At 39.7% G+C, this 15,986-nt stretch overlaps 2 protein-coding genes and 1 long non-coding RNA gene across 3 annotated transcripts; all 3 read right to left on the reverse strand.

The window, feature by feature from the left end:
• Window positions 1–100: 100 nt before the first annotated feature.
• Window positions 101–8,008, reverse strand: LOC308324199 (hsp90 co-chaperone Cdc37-like). The gene is made up of 8 exons (XM_080776180.1): window positions 7,677–8,008; window positions 6,735–7,016; window positions 5,970–6,075; window positions 5,709–5,824; window positions 4,719–4,841; window positions 3,639–3,821; window positions 3,028–3,099; window positions 101–691 (listed from the first exon to the last, which is right to left on the reverse strand). The coding sequence occupies exons 1-8, from the start codon at window positions 7,782–7,784 to the stop codon at window positions 551–553; spliced, it is 1,131 nt and encodes a 376-aa protein (XP_080632306.1). The 5' UTR covers window positions 7,785–8,008; the 3' UTR covers window positions 101–550.
• Window positions 8,009–9,159: 1,151 nt separating this feature from the next.
• On the reverse strand, window positions 9,160–10,957 carry LOC308323572. The gene is made up of 2 exons (XR_013964822.1): window positions 9,856–10,957; window positions 9,160–9,768 (listed from the first exon to the last, which is right to left on the reverse strand). It is a non-coding gene; the product is annotated as an uncharacterized lncRNA (long non-coding RNA).
• A 1,207-nt stretch (window positions 10,958–12,164) lies between these two features.
• Window positions 12,165–14,571, reverse strand: LOC308324238 (vascular cell adhesion protein 1-like). Its single transcript, XM_080776236.1, has 5 exons — window positions 14,415–14,571; window positions 13,813–14,079; window positions 13,337–13,669; window positions 12,967–13,221; window positions 12,165–12,718 (listed from the first exon to the last, which is right to left on the reverse strand). The coding sequence occupies exons 1-5, from the start codon at window positions 14,464–14,466 to the stop codon at window positions 12,711–12,713; spliced, it is 915 nt and encodes a 304-aa protein (XP_080632362.1). The 5' UTR covers window positions 14,467–14,571; the 3' UTR covers window positions 12,165–12,710.
• Between the last annotated feature and the right edge of the window lie 1,415 nt (window positions 14,572–15,986).

A 15,986-nucleotide genomic window follows, 5' to 3' on the forward strand; every position in this document is an offset into this window, starting at 1 on the left:
GGACGACACCTGCTGGTCGATTACAAATTAGCATGTCTTGGATTTCATGGTTTATCATTCATAGTCTAGATGTGGACTTTTCATTGATCATTTTTCCAACTTTAAATAGAACCAAATATGCAACAAATTTTATTTCTGCTATGCATCCTGGATATACAGAAAGGGAACTTGAGTAATACAACCATCGGAAATTTCACCATTCAAATATGTCATTCTACAGATATTCCATGATCAAAAAGAAAAACATGATTAAATAAATGACATACCAAAATAAAAGGCTAGATCTAAAAGTCATGGAGGCTATTTTGCCTGGCAAATCACAGACACCCATGTACTGACATGCACAGACAAAACAAAGTACGCAGCATCATACAAATACATTTTTACTGAGGCCTGAAGCAGAAAATGCCTTTTCTGAATGTCTTGGATAAGTCATACATTTTTCCCCACGTTTCTGGCAACAAACTAGTCATACATATTATTACATAATAGGGATTAGCAATACAGTGAGCACATTCGCGAAAACAAGTCATCATAAAAACAGTGTTGGTCATTCATTTTTATTTTCTTCCGCTTCCTGTTTCACCTCCTCGTAGGTACTATCTTCGTCTCGGTCACCCCCAAGGCCATCCCTGGAGTTGGGGACCCAGAGCCCTGACTCTATGCATCTCTTCATGTGAATCTTGGCCTCCTAGAGCACAGAACAACAATCATTAGATGAGCCATTTAAAGCTGCAATCATCCATCATGTTTTATGACTGAATTCAAACTCAATGTAACCGTCTCAATCATTTAAAACTGGAAAAACTGATAATTATCTCCAGATCATGCGCTTAGTGTCAGAATGTATACAAGACTATTGGTGATTTTGCACACTGAATAGGAAGTGTTCTAAGCATTTCCTCAAAATATAATTTAGATAAAAGTAAAGATATAAATTATAGAGTGGTCCAGGGTTTACTTTATTTATAGGCAGGAGGAGGAAGTTAGCATCTTCTAGGTTCCCTCGACATAAAGTCTATGGGATCTTTGCATTTGATTATTATAAGCTCTGTGGTAAATAAAAGTCAATGATACTTACATTTTGTTCAGCAATATAACATTCACAAATTGCACCAGTCTCATGACTTCAACATCACATCACAAATTCATGTGTTTGGCGTGAAAACATGTAAGGTTTCCAACAACCTCTGTATTCTCATTTAGCCACTTGTAAGTAATCAAGAGTTAGAAAATATGTGATAGCATTTCACCAGTGGTAGCTATGTATGTGCCGTCTTGTATTATAACACTACCAGAAAATGAGATTCCTATATGAATAGCCTATATGAAAGTAATATTTACTGGTTTGGGATAGTGGGGATCGTGAATACGTTTGGCACAAGGGGAAGTGTAAAGTAAGATTACATTTTTATTGATTGGAGTGAGTGAGTAGTGGCCCAAATCCAAAGCTTACAGGCATATTACGGTACATTAACTGTGGCTGGAACCGGCTGGATAATCGATACTTTTTACTCTGTCAAGAATGAATGAATGAGTTAGCAATTTTGCCAACCATAGACGTGCTGTGTATATATCAACATGTTTTTCTTTTTAGAGAACTGTTAGGATTTAGAAGGCATATGTAGAATTCATTACTTATACACTTACTGTACATTAGGCTATATTTTAGTTTATTGAATTTCATAATACATTTCCTTAGAATCTATGTATGTATTCATGGTATTACAACTTTAGGTTATTTCCAGAGAAAGCTGTGTGTAACATCTTGCGACAGAAGTACATCTTGTGTAATGTATAGTGACTAATATGTTGTCACTGCCAGTAATAGAGAACATATTCTGAGCTATACCACTGCTTTTAAAAAGGAGAGGAGAGGGGGTCAATAAGAGAGAATCATAAGTTTAGCAGAATGTAGAAAGTAGAATGATTTGGTTCCATGTACAGGTATAGGCTTGAAATTCCAATTTGGGATGCTGGCTCACAGACTATAACTGTGCTACCAACAGCAATTAAGACATGCGAATACCTTGACTCCTTCAAAACTGCTCTCAAAGGGCACCAACAGACGGCTGCAATTCCAAACTGGCCCACGTAAAATCTGAATCTCCCCCCCCCTCACCCACTTTTCTTTTCCCTTTTTGAGTGGCGCAACCACTCCTACAACCAGCAATGTCTGTGACGTTCACCTATGTATGTGACGTCAACCCATGCACCTATGTATGTGTGAGCAGTGCACCAGTAGGGGCGCTGTTGTGCCATGGAGAAACAGAGAGAGAGAGACAGTGCTGACAGACTGTTGCCTGCTAATATGAGAGAGAGAGAGAGAGAGAGAGGAGGGGGGGAGAGGGGGGGAGTTGCACAACTCGGTTCACACAGGTGTGATTTTTACCTCCTTACGTGATTTCCTGTTTTTTATATAGAAGTGTATATTTGTACGTCTCTAAATGTTCTGATGAATTGAAAAAGGTGTAATGCTTTTATCAAGTGTGTCGTCCACAGTAACAGTCACAACAGAGTTGTGCTTTCATGTACCCATTCTGGAAACAGTTAATAAATACTTCAATCAATCAATGTTAAAGCAGCACTATGTAACTTTCCTCTTGTACCCCAGAATCGAACCTGGTTTTGTGCTTAAGTGCTGACATTTTTACCATTGAGCTACTAGACTAGTATTAACATACTCTACCGTACAGATTGGAACATTTTGATTTTGAAGCCTTAACTGCACAGACCATTTTATTTCAGATATCCAACCAAAAATGCATAAAACAATAAAAGAAAAAATACTTTGAGATGAGGGAACCATAAAGTGCAAAAATGCTAACTTGATTTCTGGGTTTTAGGGCTACAAACTTTGGCATTTTGACTACCACGTTAATTTTACAGTAAAAGATACTTTTGACTGGTTGTGTCTTCGTCTTATTACCATTTAACTAGGTACAGACAATATAGACACTAATATCATTTTATCAGCCACTCCCATATAAGATAAATAAAAACGACAAAAAAACGAATCTAACTTACTGTCGGGTCCATTTTGCTGATCGCGTCCTGTAACATGGAGATGTCCTTGTCATCAAAACATTTCTGCATCTCCTGCAAATAAAAAGTTAGGGTATTTTAAAAGGAGAAAATAGATACCGGTAGAGAGATTTTTGGCCCGTTAAAAAAAAATACAGATTGTTAGTCAGAGTATCTGCAGGTATCAGGACGAAAATTAAAACACATTTTACATCAAAACATGTGATTTTTAAGGCATCAGCAATCTGTATCAGTAGTCATTAATCATAGCAATGCCAATGTAGGGTTGCCACCATTCCGGGATTAGTTAAGAGGGGGTTGTGGCTAGTGTTAGGGATGCTAATTGTGAGTTATAAATGACAGATAACCAACATTAATGTTCATTAACTGTTAGTCCCAAATTAACACCCACCAGGACTGCATTTGTGGTCATGAATCTGTTACAGGAACTCAGTATGGCCAAAGGTGGGTAAATATGGTCTATGGTATATTATGGAGACCGTCTGCCCCTTAGCCAGTAGAGAAATGTATTTCCTACTTATATATATATATATTTATTCTGTAAAAAACAGTCAACTAAGTATAGGGTTTAGGTGGCAATAGTAAAGTCTTACTTCTGGTAAGGTCTCGTAAACCTCTACAGGATCCAGGCCTCCAGGTCCTATGCGCTTTTGCCGTTCCTCTTCCTCGTACTCCTTCATAGCCTTCTCGATACGGATCTTAGCCCTACCACGCACCCGCTCTTTGAAGGACTCCAGCTCTTCATTGAAAGCATCCTGATACTGCTGATCGGCAGTCTATAGGGGATATGAATTAATGAAAACTTTATTGACAGCCGTAGCCAGTAGATGACAAATAACAATTAAAAACATACAAAACAGTTACAAATAAATACATTGGTTCATAAAACTCTAAAACGCTCTCATAAAAAAAGAAGAAAATCTATAAGAGGCATACGTACCAATGTTTCCACATCAAAGAGCGGTATCTAACCATGCTAAACCTAGGATTAGTCAACATCTTAATCACGTTATTAAGTGACCCATCAAGTCTGCTTTTAAAGCTGAACATGAGGTTTCTCAAGAGAGCCTGGAAGGTGGTTAGACCAGAGTCGCAGAAGAGCTGACTAGCACTGCCACCCCTAGGCTTCTTCAGGAGAATCCTGAAGAATCCACCTTTAGCTTGCGCAATCTCTTTTTTATAGTTCACACTTAAGGGGGCTGTATACAGCGGGGTGCAGTATGTTCTAAATAGGTTCACCTTGACCTCAACTGAACAGTAGTGACATTTCCTGGCTAACATATTGGCTTGGGCATAGAGCATTCTATGCTGTCTAGATATATCACTTAGTTAGGAAGTTGCTTTGGTGCTAAATAATGGAGCAATTGAGGTCCATGGTTTCATATACCACGATGCTGTTGTATTTCACTTCTCTGTTCTGAGTAACTCACTCGCTCTGGCATGACTAAACTTTGTGCGGTGGCACAATATTCTCTAGACTATCTTTAAGAGAATGCAAGCCTGGTATCAGGGGTCAGGCTCGACCCAACACAAAAGTAAAAGAATAAAAAGAAAACACAGACCTTTATGCATATTCGTACAGTATGTGTCATTTCTAAATCACCACTGAAAATTTCAGCACCAAAAACCTCTCATGTGAAAATATAGCACAGAACAAACACAGACACACTCACCTTTATCTTGGCAAAGAATTGACGGAAACAGCCACGGGGGTCCACCTTTAAACTCTTGGCCAGCTCCAAAATGAACTGCATGACTATAGTCTGATGAGCCACTTGGTTCATCAATGCGTGTTTCTATGAAAGAAGCAACATTCGTAGAATTTTACAATGACGGACAGTGTAAATGTATTGTTCCATTGAAATAAAAAAGAGAATCCAGGCAGAAGTGCATTTTATTTAGATCACTTTTGCCACAGCTATGGCCTATATGTGCAGGGGTGCACACTATTATTTTGGGCTAGTACTCAAAGGAGCACCTGCCCATGTAGTTTGGTGCGCACAGCGCGGGGGGTTGCGGTACAGACGTTTGTATCCTGCCACAACGTTATGCTGCATTCACACGGGCAGATGCAACAGTTGCAACGCTACACTAGTACACCTAGTCACAGACAGTGTAGTCGTTAAGCAGCAGGATCATCCCACCTGCAGCAGGTGTCCGTTTCTCACTAGCACAACCACAAACGTCCAACACATACAATGAATTACTCACCTAATGCTGCCTGCAGGTTCCATGTTTAATTTCAGCGTCTGTAACCTACATTGTTTAAGTGACCGATAGTTTTCATATTCTAAATATGGTCGCTAACGTGGTTTAGCAACTAGCACTTTGACAGCTAAGAAACTGTCATCTAGTTTGTTTACAACTGAAAACCACGTACTTCCTGTCCTCGTGACTTCCTCATCAAAATAAGAGCCACTTATGATGTAATGATTAGTCAACACTAGTTTTATTTCTAAGTCTACTCTTACAGGACGTTAACATCTCATTTGAGTTCCTTTTGAGTGCCTGTCAGCATTCTCTAAATCCCTGTCTCTCATTTTTACGACGCATGCGCACTGGCGCACCGCTTGTGTGCACCCCTGTATATGTGATAAACATTGTAGTGTGCCTTGGTTAGAAAGCTGAAATGATTCATTAAAGTATTTCTTTGTAACTTTTACCTCCTCAACTTCAAGGTCGATGCACATGATGACCAGGTAGTTTGCAGTCTCCTCACATACTAGATGGGAGTTGTCAGAAAGGTACTTCTGGCTGTCATCCCAACGTCGCATCATGCCTGTACCAAAAATAACACTGATGATAGATCCTCACTACTCTTAGCTACAGTCCTGCAGCCCTTCATCATGCAGTAAAGAATAGGACGATGTCTCTGACATGCAACAATAAGGAATGAGACACCAACGAGGGGCAATGCTTCTTACCGAAATGTTTGATCTGCTTCTCATACTTCTCCACAAAGGTTTTATGCTTTTCTTCTTTCTGCTCTTCGGTCTCCTCACCAATGTCTGGCTTGACGTTGACGACACTCTACAAGAGGGAAGCATGAGAATATGTCATCAAGAACTACAATGCTGCCCTAAGGTGCTTCTCAACATGTGTGTTGGGACCATCCCTACATGATTTGCGGGGGGGGGTCTTCAGAGGCTCAGATGACAGTAAGTGACAGTTTAAACTTGTCTTAGACCTCAAAAAAGAAAGGAAGGAAGGAAGGACGGAAGAAAGAACGAAAGGTAATGAACAAACTATAATAATCAGACCCGTATGAAGTGAGGGGCGCTCTTATAATAATACATCATCTCATATCAATTTGCATCCTTACTTTTTTGTCTTCAAGGTTTGTGTTTAAACACTTTTGTCTTCAATGTTTGTGTTTACACAAACCCTCAAAGGTGGACATAGGAGGGCCCCTCAAAAACTGGTCAAACAGTGGCCAAATTGTTAAATACAATTATTGTGAAAATAGCCGATATCGCATTGCAAGACCTTGTGAGCTTGTAGATCGGCAATTTTCACGATATTTATCTGTGGACCCAAGTCAAACTAAATGTAATGCCTCAACACCTTTCAAGTGCTTGTCAGGGTGAACTTGCTAGCTCAACTATGATTATTTTGGGGCGTCTCCAATTCAAATGAACTACTGCTCTAGCAGCTTAAAACTTGCAAACATAGCTCACGACCTGTCTCACCTTGCTGAATCCCTCCTTACTGAGCGTGTCTACATTCCACGGCATCTTCTTCTCTTCCCGCCGATGGTCGTCCACTTTCTTCTCACTTTCCCGTTCCTCTTTTTTCAGTCTCTTCTCCTCGGCTTGTGCCTTGCTTAACTCCGCTTTGGCGTCATCTGTCGCAGAGTTGGCGAGTTGGCTTGTTTTCTTCTTTGCATCAGCCAGCTTACGCTTGGAATCAGCAAGTGCCTTCTCTAACTCCTCAGTCTTTGTTTGAAACTCTTCCATTTTCTCCACACGTGCCTGCAGAAGAGCATGAGAAGACTAGATCATTATCAGGTACATCAAAATAGATACAGGCCTGATGAAGTGTATTGATTGATTGAATACTTTATTGGCAGAAATGTAAACAGTACAGAGTACAGTCACAAACTTGGTCCAAAAGGATATCACCAAAAGAAAGTCCTTACTGTCTTGTTTCCATTCAGGTCCTGGTATCCACCACATCACCAATTTGCTTAGGTTTAGCCATAGATGTATTTTATGGCGTCTTTTTATAGTTTACTTTTGTATCCATGATATGCAAATGGTAAAATTGATCAAATACATCTATGATACTCTTGATCCAAGGCTAGCTTGTTAGGCTCAGACTCTCATTGTTTGGGTGAACTCCCATTTATGGGCTATATAAGAAAAGGTGAATATTTGCATTTCCTGTTGCCATCAACTCCCTTACCCTCCTTGTATTATTTAAATATAACTCATTTGTCCGTTTTCTATCGTGCAAATGATGGAAATATGGTTGACTAGGGTTCTTCACCGTTCTGTGTCATCACTCATCAACATACATATGAAGTTAGCAAACGTTAGCAACCTAGCTATCTGGTTGTTTACGGTATGTTACTCATGTCACTATACATTGTCCAGTACCTTAACACTAAAACAAACACCTAGTTACTGTACCTGGTGTCTCCATCTGAAAAGGCTGGGTGTGTCGATGTTTGGATGTGTGTCGTCTTCATCATCCGAGACCTCAATGTTGTCCCACACGCTGTAGTCTATTCTGGACATGATGCTAGCAAGATGCTAACGCAAATAACGTCAGCTTGCAAGAATGTTCCGACTACGTAAATAATACGGATTAAATGTGTGTATAGCGGTGGCAATAAACGCTCTTTGGGGAGAATGTGATGACAGAAGCTTCCTCTGTTCTATTCTGCCAAAAACTAACACTTAGCAGATCAATTTTTCGCATCAACTCCTCCTGTAGTTTCTGGAGAATTCCAGCGGAATGATTTCCGCCTCGACGTCACTGCGTCATCCGTATTCACTCACGTAGGGTAGCAACGTCCAAAATGATTTAATTAATTTAGCCTTTTAAATCATGTAATCAATTCAGTAATTTGTGGGACAAATGGACAAAATGGTCCTCAATATTACTTTAAAACTTTCACTCGGTCATTCCTATTTTGAATAAATAATAAGTGTCACTCACAACTGAACGTATTGTATTGATATTATAGATCAGATATTTGCTTAAAGGACCACTTCACCATTTTTCAACTTCTCTTCATATAATTGGTCCTCACTAATGTTAATAAAATACCACACATTCTTTTTTCATTCATGGTGTTAACATCTTATTGTAATTTATTGTCTTAAATAAAAAAACATTTGATAACAAAAAAAATAAAATACCACACATTTGTTTCTACTAAGTCTCCTAGGAGGGCTGTGGGCAGTTCAGAAACCGTCCACCAGTGACATCATTAGGCAGATTCTTTGCACCCACTACCTTACGGAGCTATGTGTATGGGTGGCTGGCTGGCTGTCTGGGTGGGTATGAGCACAAAAACAGCATGGTTGTTTTTCACCACCTGTGCGCAACCTAACACACACACACACACACACACACACACACACACACACACACACACACACACACACGTATTAACTGTATATATATTGCTTTCGGATGTGCCAGTACAGTACAGTGACAGTACAGTACAGTAGAGGGACCGCCACACGGTAACTGTCATTTCTCAACTGTTTCGGACGCGGGGCGGCACGGCCCCCTGGGCGCGTTCCTGGGGGTCTGGAACTTCACCCAGCAGTTTCTATTAGCTTGGATTCCCCATCGATGATGTCACTGGTGGACGGGTTTCTGAACTGCCCACAGCCCTCCCATGAGACAGACTGAGTAGAAAAATGTGGTATTATATCATAAACATTAGTGAGGACCAATTATACAAAGGTAGGTTGAAAAGTGGTGAAGTGGTCCTTTTTAACAGTGGCTCACGGACTGTTACACTACAATGGATAAAATGGATAGTCTTCTAGAAACAATTGGAAATAAAATGCCTGCGGTCCCAAGGCTAATCTAGAAAAGACAGATCCAAAGGTCAAAGTCTAAATCCAAGTCAGATGCAATAATCATGAAACTTGATCTTTGTCTTAAAGCCATTTAATGTTATAGGATTACAATTTGTTACATTGTTAGTCAACATCCCAAACAAAAATCTGTGCGCATTCATTTTGCTGCCATCAAATACTTTAGATCAGCATTGGAAGAAGAAAAAAAACTCAGATCAAGACGTTTAAAGACAGGGCATCATATAATTTGAAACACTGGAAATTCAACTACGGTATTATGACAAAACTGTGCCTGTGTTAGAAGTTTCTCATAAACCATAAATCTTATTTACATTTTGGAAATCAGGTTTCATCCATCAGCAACATTTTCCATACTCAAGGTTGTGATGACAGGAGTGGAAATAGTATTGCCTTGCTGCTGCTTGACCGCACCACTCGACTCGACATACTTTATCATCATCATCAATATCATGAAATGTTGTACTCAATAGTAGAAGGGCTCCCAAAGGGTTGCAAATATAGATGTTTTTATAGCAAAATATTATACAAAGCCTACAGTCAATACAGTATCCTACAACTAGCAACTTCACCCACTTGTGATGTGATGTAATCAGTCTGCAGTCAGAACTAATCAATTCTGCTAGTCATCAACTTTCCAGATAATCACATAATAGATAAATCCCTAAACATGCTCTAACATGGTAACCCGGCAAGGCAAGATAGAGACTGAGAGGAAGGCCTAGAGCCATCTAGAGAAAAGCCACAGGGCAGGAGATGAAGGCGCAAAGGCTGTAATCATGGCAGCAACAGGAGTGGAGAGCACATGACTGAAGAGGAATTCCTCAAAGAATTTAGAAAGTGTACAGTATGTCAGGTCATAGGATTAATGGTAGCCTATCCATAATAGCTCATAGCTGGAGGAAATTAACTCACATTAAGAGTAATTATGATGGATTCATGCCGTGTGCTAAATATAGCCTTTGGGCATAACAACATGTCAACATTACATAACAAGTATTTACATAATCCATGCACAACCATCATCACTGAGTTGGAAGTTCCTGCCAACATTACCGGTAGACTCTGAAAAATCAGGAGACTTTCTGGAGTGGGGGTAAGGCTAGCCACAATTTGCAACTCTAGATTTGTCTAGAAATGCGATGAATCTAGAGTTGCAGTACCCTCCATTGACTCCCATTCATCCAATTTGCTTCAACTCACCAACATTGCAGCTCTAGGCCAAGCTTGAATTATCCTCTTTCAATCTGCCAAGCTTTTGCTTCACAAAATCCAATGTAGACCTGTTATGAGCTACTTTCTGTCAAGAAATTCTCTGATTCTTTTTCTAAGTGTTGGAGTTTGGCAGTGACTTCAACGAGTGCATCACCTGCAGAGAATTTCTTGACAGAAAGTATCTCATAACATGTCTACGGTGGATTTTTATGAAACAAATGCTTGGCAGATTGAAAGAGGATAATTCAAGCTTGCCCTACAGCTGCAATGTTGGTGAGATTTACGTTGTTTAATACAAGCAGATCGCAAAAGCAAATTGGTTGAATGGGGAGTCAATGGAGTGTATTGCAAATCTAGATTCATCCCATTATAAAAAAATCTAGAGTTGCTAATTGCGGCTAGGGTAAGGCCCTGTTTGGCAGCCTATTAATGTGGTGTGTGTAACAATAATGACACCACTCCATACTGACTGATGATGTTGTTATCAATGCATGTTAACTTTGCCTCTGATTTTTGGAGATCATGATCATCTTTGGGCAACCCAACCGAACCAACCACGCACAGCAGGAGTGTAAGAAATCTGGGTCTCCAGCTAAATTTAGGTGTGGGCAGGTATGACCATCACAACAATACTGTTATTATCTATGTGGCCCTGTTCACTGTAGGCTTCTGGTCCCTCAAGAATCCCTCACAGCAGATGGAGTGGTTACCAAAGAGATGATCACAGCATCGACGCATGTCCTTGATCAAATCCTGACACATGCTCTCCTTGTATTTGTTAGCTGCAATAGAGGGGAAAAGGCAGTAATTAAAGAACAATTTTTACTCGAGTTTATAGTTTAAGCAGAAATAAAAACATGCAGCATAAGAGAAGTATTAATGTACCTTGCAAACACGTTTGAATTGCACATGCTTGCTTCTGACACACGTCTTTATTTGGCATATCTGAAATGTAAATCAGTGAGTTATGACATTCAGACATTGTAACTTGTAGTGTTGTTATGACGCACCATGGAACTCATACTCATCACGACGTTTATTTATGCGCACAAAATGGGTTGAAATATTTAAAATACAATAACAGTACTTTATTGTGCACAGCGTGCTTAATCCCACCTTGGATGGTTTAGTTTGCCATAAAGTTGTCACAAAAGACGAAACTGGTGCTCCTGCTAGCAGCGTGAATTTCTGTTTCTTCTTTATGGGGTTTCTGGCGCAGGCTGGCTACATGATTGTTTTGATCACGTGAGAAAAACACTTCTTCTTCTTTTGTGTTTATTGGCGTTTTGCAAACCAAATGTGCACTACCTCCACCAACTGGACCGGATTGTAGAACAGTAGATAAATAAAAATGAAAACTAAACAAAAACAACTAGATTCTGTCAGAGAAAAAATAATAAAAATACAAATAAAATGAACAACACTGCTGCCCCATGCTCAATACTAAACGAGTGGTAGGCTAAATGGTGTTGCCTGCCAAAAATAATCTAACAACAATGCATCATGTTACACATTGCTCTGCAGTCTGCACATGCCTATCAAGCCCTAGTCCAACTTCATTTACTTGCAGTCACTCAGTATAGTAGCCTACAATAGATGTATCCACTATCCACATAGCATACATGATGCTGTCTTGTTTTGCATATACATGTATGTGAGAAACCTGTAATGTAAACAAATTAACGGAATGCTCACCAAATGCTGCCACACTGTATTGATTTTACGTTGCAAACAGAACTAAAAGGGGTGGCACAGTTTAAGAGTAAGAGCCTATAATGATAATGATGATGATGATGATGATGATGATGGTAAATCTCATTCTTAAATATCACCTTTAATGATCTATTATTTATTTATAAAGATAAACAATTAAGAAACAGTTCTTATTTACAATGATGGCAAATAACATCAACCTATCTATGCCTGAATGTTATAACACATTGTCTTTAATCTAAATTTGTTATTTCCCATAATCAATAATTAAATATTATTTAATTATTAGTACTATAACTTAAAGTGCATGCTTTTGTAATCATATTACATAATGTAATCACTGTATAACATTTTAGAGAGTATACCGGTAGGCTACATTACTAAAATTAGGACAATATTAGTGAATTCCAAATTTGATACTGCACAGTGCACACACCTTTGTTTTAAGACAGCCACGAATAATGTACAATTACCTTACCAATCATTAATTAGTCTATACGCTTCCCCTAAAATGAATTCTGAACAATAACAATAACATCCTCTTAAATATAATTGAGCCATGGAATACATGCTAGGTAGACGTTGATTGTTTTACTCTCCTTCCAAAATGGGTAGCACCATTTCAGTTTCTTTAGGGGAACACTTCTTTTATTTCCATGCAGCACAGTGGTCCTTGTTTTACGCACCTGTGTAAAACAACAACAAACATTTCTGTAACATTCATGCAAAATGAATAGCAATCATTTACAGTGCACACTACAGAGTCCACATTCCACACAGTGTTCATTTATTTACCCATTTAGAAATTTTTTAAAAAAAGCACACCCATGCATGTAAAGTGAGGGGCGCTCTTATCATCAAACATCATCCATTCATTGTCAATGGGAATTTAATGTTTGTGTAAGACGAAAATCTACACAATAGCTGATTTTACCTTTAGACTTTTCTTTGATGATGAATTGCTTGCTCTTCTTATCCAGTCTATTAGAGGCAGTGCAGGTATATGTTCCTGGGAGCATTGAGGAGGATGTAAAGACAGCTTGGTCCTCTGATGTCTCTGGCATAGAAACCGAGGACTGCCAGGTGTATACAGGTGTGGGATTTCCTGTAGCACTGCAGTCTAAGCTGACCTCTGCATCCACTTCAAAGTCAAACATTTCCTGCTCAGGATTGAGGAATGTTGGGGGATCTAGGAAGAGGGTCATTGGGATTACTGCATGCAGCCCCAACATTGAATACTTTCACAAACAGTACTCATTAAATAACTTATAATACAGCAGCTTGTGCATTGGCTCTTGACTCACAGTGTACAGAGGCATTAAGAGGCTCAGAAGACACCGTAGGAGGAGGGTGTGGTCCCTCTGGCCCCAGATCAAGCTCTGCAACACACCTGTACTGTACTCCGTTGTCAGCTTTGGACGGAGTGACCATGAGAATAGAAGACACTTGCACAGGGGAGGAAGGTGTGAGGTCTGCGAAGGAGTGGTTATAAACCTCAGTCTGCCCTCTATACCACCTCAGCGTGAGGTATTGAACAGGAGCAATATTCTGGACCTCGCAGAGCAGTTGGTACTCTTTTCCCTCTACCATTGGACCAGTGTGGTTCACAGCACTTATGGAGACACTGTCTGGAGTTTCTAAATGAACACACAGGTATTTTTGCAATATTAGTGCGTGTGCTGTGTCAGTGTCACAGACATGATCCATATTTGTGGTATTTACTTCCTCAGAGCTGATTCATGTTTACTGTAAACTACACACCTTAAAGGGAGGAACTTACTGTAGAGGATGAGGTTGAGTTTCTCCTCACATTGCCTCGGGGCGGTGAAAAATACTCCGTAACAGATGGGCTCTTCAATCCAGTCAATGAGACTGTCTACCTTCCACTGGACAGACAGATCCTGTTGAGTATGGGCTGCGCCAATGGCTGATTCCCAGCCCAGAACACGCACTGGGCGTACAGCTTCACAGTTGACTGACACAGGCTCCCCAAACGCCACCACAACCCTGGAAGGTTTGAGGACCAGGGAGCATCCTTCACCTGACACTGCATATAGTGCATATAAGATAGCAATTATTGTCAACTTGACTATAAACTTAGGCTACCCACCATCCATCCACTCAGCCCTGTTCATATCTATCTGCATACAAACTAGTCATTATGTAATTGTGTTATACTCAAGCACCATGTTTAGCCTAAAATTCACACTTGCAACAATGTTTATTTCACTTTTACATGTGCTGATGGGGATCTCTAGGCTATAGCCTATACTGTCGGCTTTTAGATGAAAATAACAGGATACTGGAACGAACTAACTCACTTAATAATCTAACGGTTCTAACTAATTATAAAACCCCGTAGCCCATTGAATTGCCTCTTACCCAAATAGAACATGCAAACCGTTACAATCCACTTAAAAACGTAGTTTCCCATCGTTTTCGCAGTGTGTCCACCGTTGTCGATAGATCGAGGGAAAGAAATTCCACTTTGGCCGTGCTTGGCAACTCAAAAGTGAACTATGTTGGAACAAAAGGGCCCCCGGCCTCATCCTGTTTGACTTTGTGGTGGCGGGGGGTGGGGGTAATGCCTCATTTATACTCCGTAGTAGGACGGTGTCTCTTGCAGACAAGATCTGATTTCAGCTATAGCAATCGCACCATCGTGCGATAAATGCAGCACGATAGCCTAGCCCGGCCTAGATACATCAATTGAATAGAGAGGGTTTTTTGACAGCTGATAGGCCTATGAAAAGACAGCCAGGAGTGTTCATAATTTAATCGTCATAAAATGAGATGTAGGACCTGCTACCTACTAGCCTATAGGAGTGGACAGCACTGCTACTCTCTGTAAAGGCTATCAAGAGATGAGAGCCTGCAGGGCAGATGTAGCTGTCATTGCATGATTTGAGCCTAGTAGGCCTACCTGGTAGCCTACCATATGCCTACATTTAATGATTACAAGTCAAATACTCAAATAGGCCTATTTGAACAGAATGTTTGGTTTACAGCAGGTCTATAGCCCACGTCAATCCATACTTCCATAGCCTATACTGCTGCACAAAGATTATTACATTTCCAAGAAAAAAATATATAATTTCCAATATTCTATCTGCATTTCCCACTTAATCTGTCATCATAAACTCCAATGTCAGTGTTTCACAACTGTCCAACTTTATATACGTTACTGTATGGCTGTATATGGCTATGGCAATACACAAGTAGGTCTACACATATAAATACCAGTTCAAATATTTCTTCCTAAACTTAATTGTTTTAAACTTAAAACAATTTTTATAGGAAGTCCATATAAGAAGTCATGTTCTATCGCTTTCACGGTGCATCACAGTTCCATAATTAACTTTACTATGAAGCTGCAAATCAAGTGAAGCATTTCTCAGTTTCCAAACTTTCCATACGTGACCTATAGCTTTTTAATTCCAAGCTTTAATTGCTAGCCTAAATCAGCAAGTGGAGCTTTCATGTTTATTACCCCTGCTGACTAAATTGCCAGAGAGAGAAAGTAACTGGATGCTTATTGGGATATTTATGGAAAGCGCAGCTGCTTATCTCAATGTACAGCGTTCTTGTGCACTTTAGCTATGCCATTCCCTCCAAGGTCTCTGCAGAAAAATATGTTAAGCCTGTGTGCCTATAATAAGACTTTTTTCACTCTGAGACAAATTGAACAATATGCACACTGCCAGGTTGTTATAGCAACACAGTCAGAGCATACACAAACAGTGTTTCCTCGAGGAATTCACAGGGAACAACATTTACTAAACATTAAGGACACTTTTATTTATTTTTTATTTTTGTAAATTTTTTAAGGGGGCTATTGACAAATATGGGGTAAAATGTCTTTCTTTACATTCACTTTTGTTTGCACTAATTAGTATGGCACTCTGAGCACTGGATAATGTATGCCAGATAGCATAAGAGAGGGGTCCAAAGGGG

This window comes from Protomyctophum bolini, assembly GCF_963924005.1.
Source record: "Protomyctophum bolini genome assembly, chromosome: 11".
In the NCBI taxonomy this organism is placed as follows: domain Eukaryota; kingdom Metazoa; phylum Chordata; class Actinopteri; order Myctophiformes; family Myctophidae; genus Protomyctophum; species Protomyctophum bolini.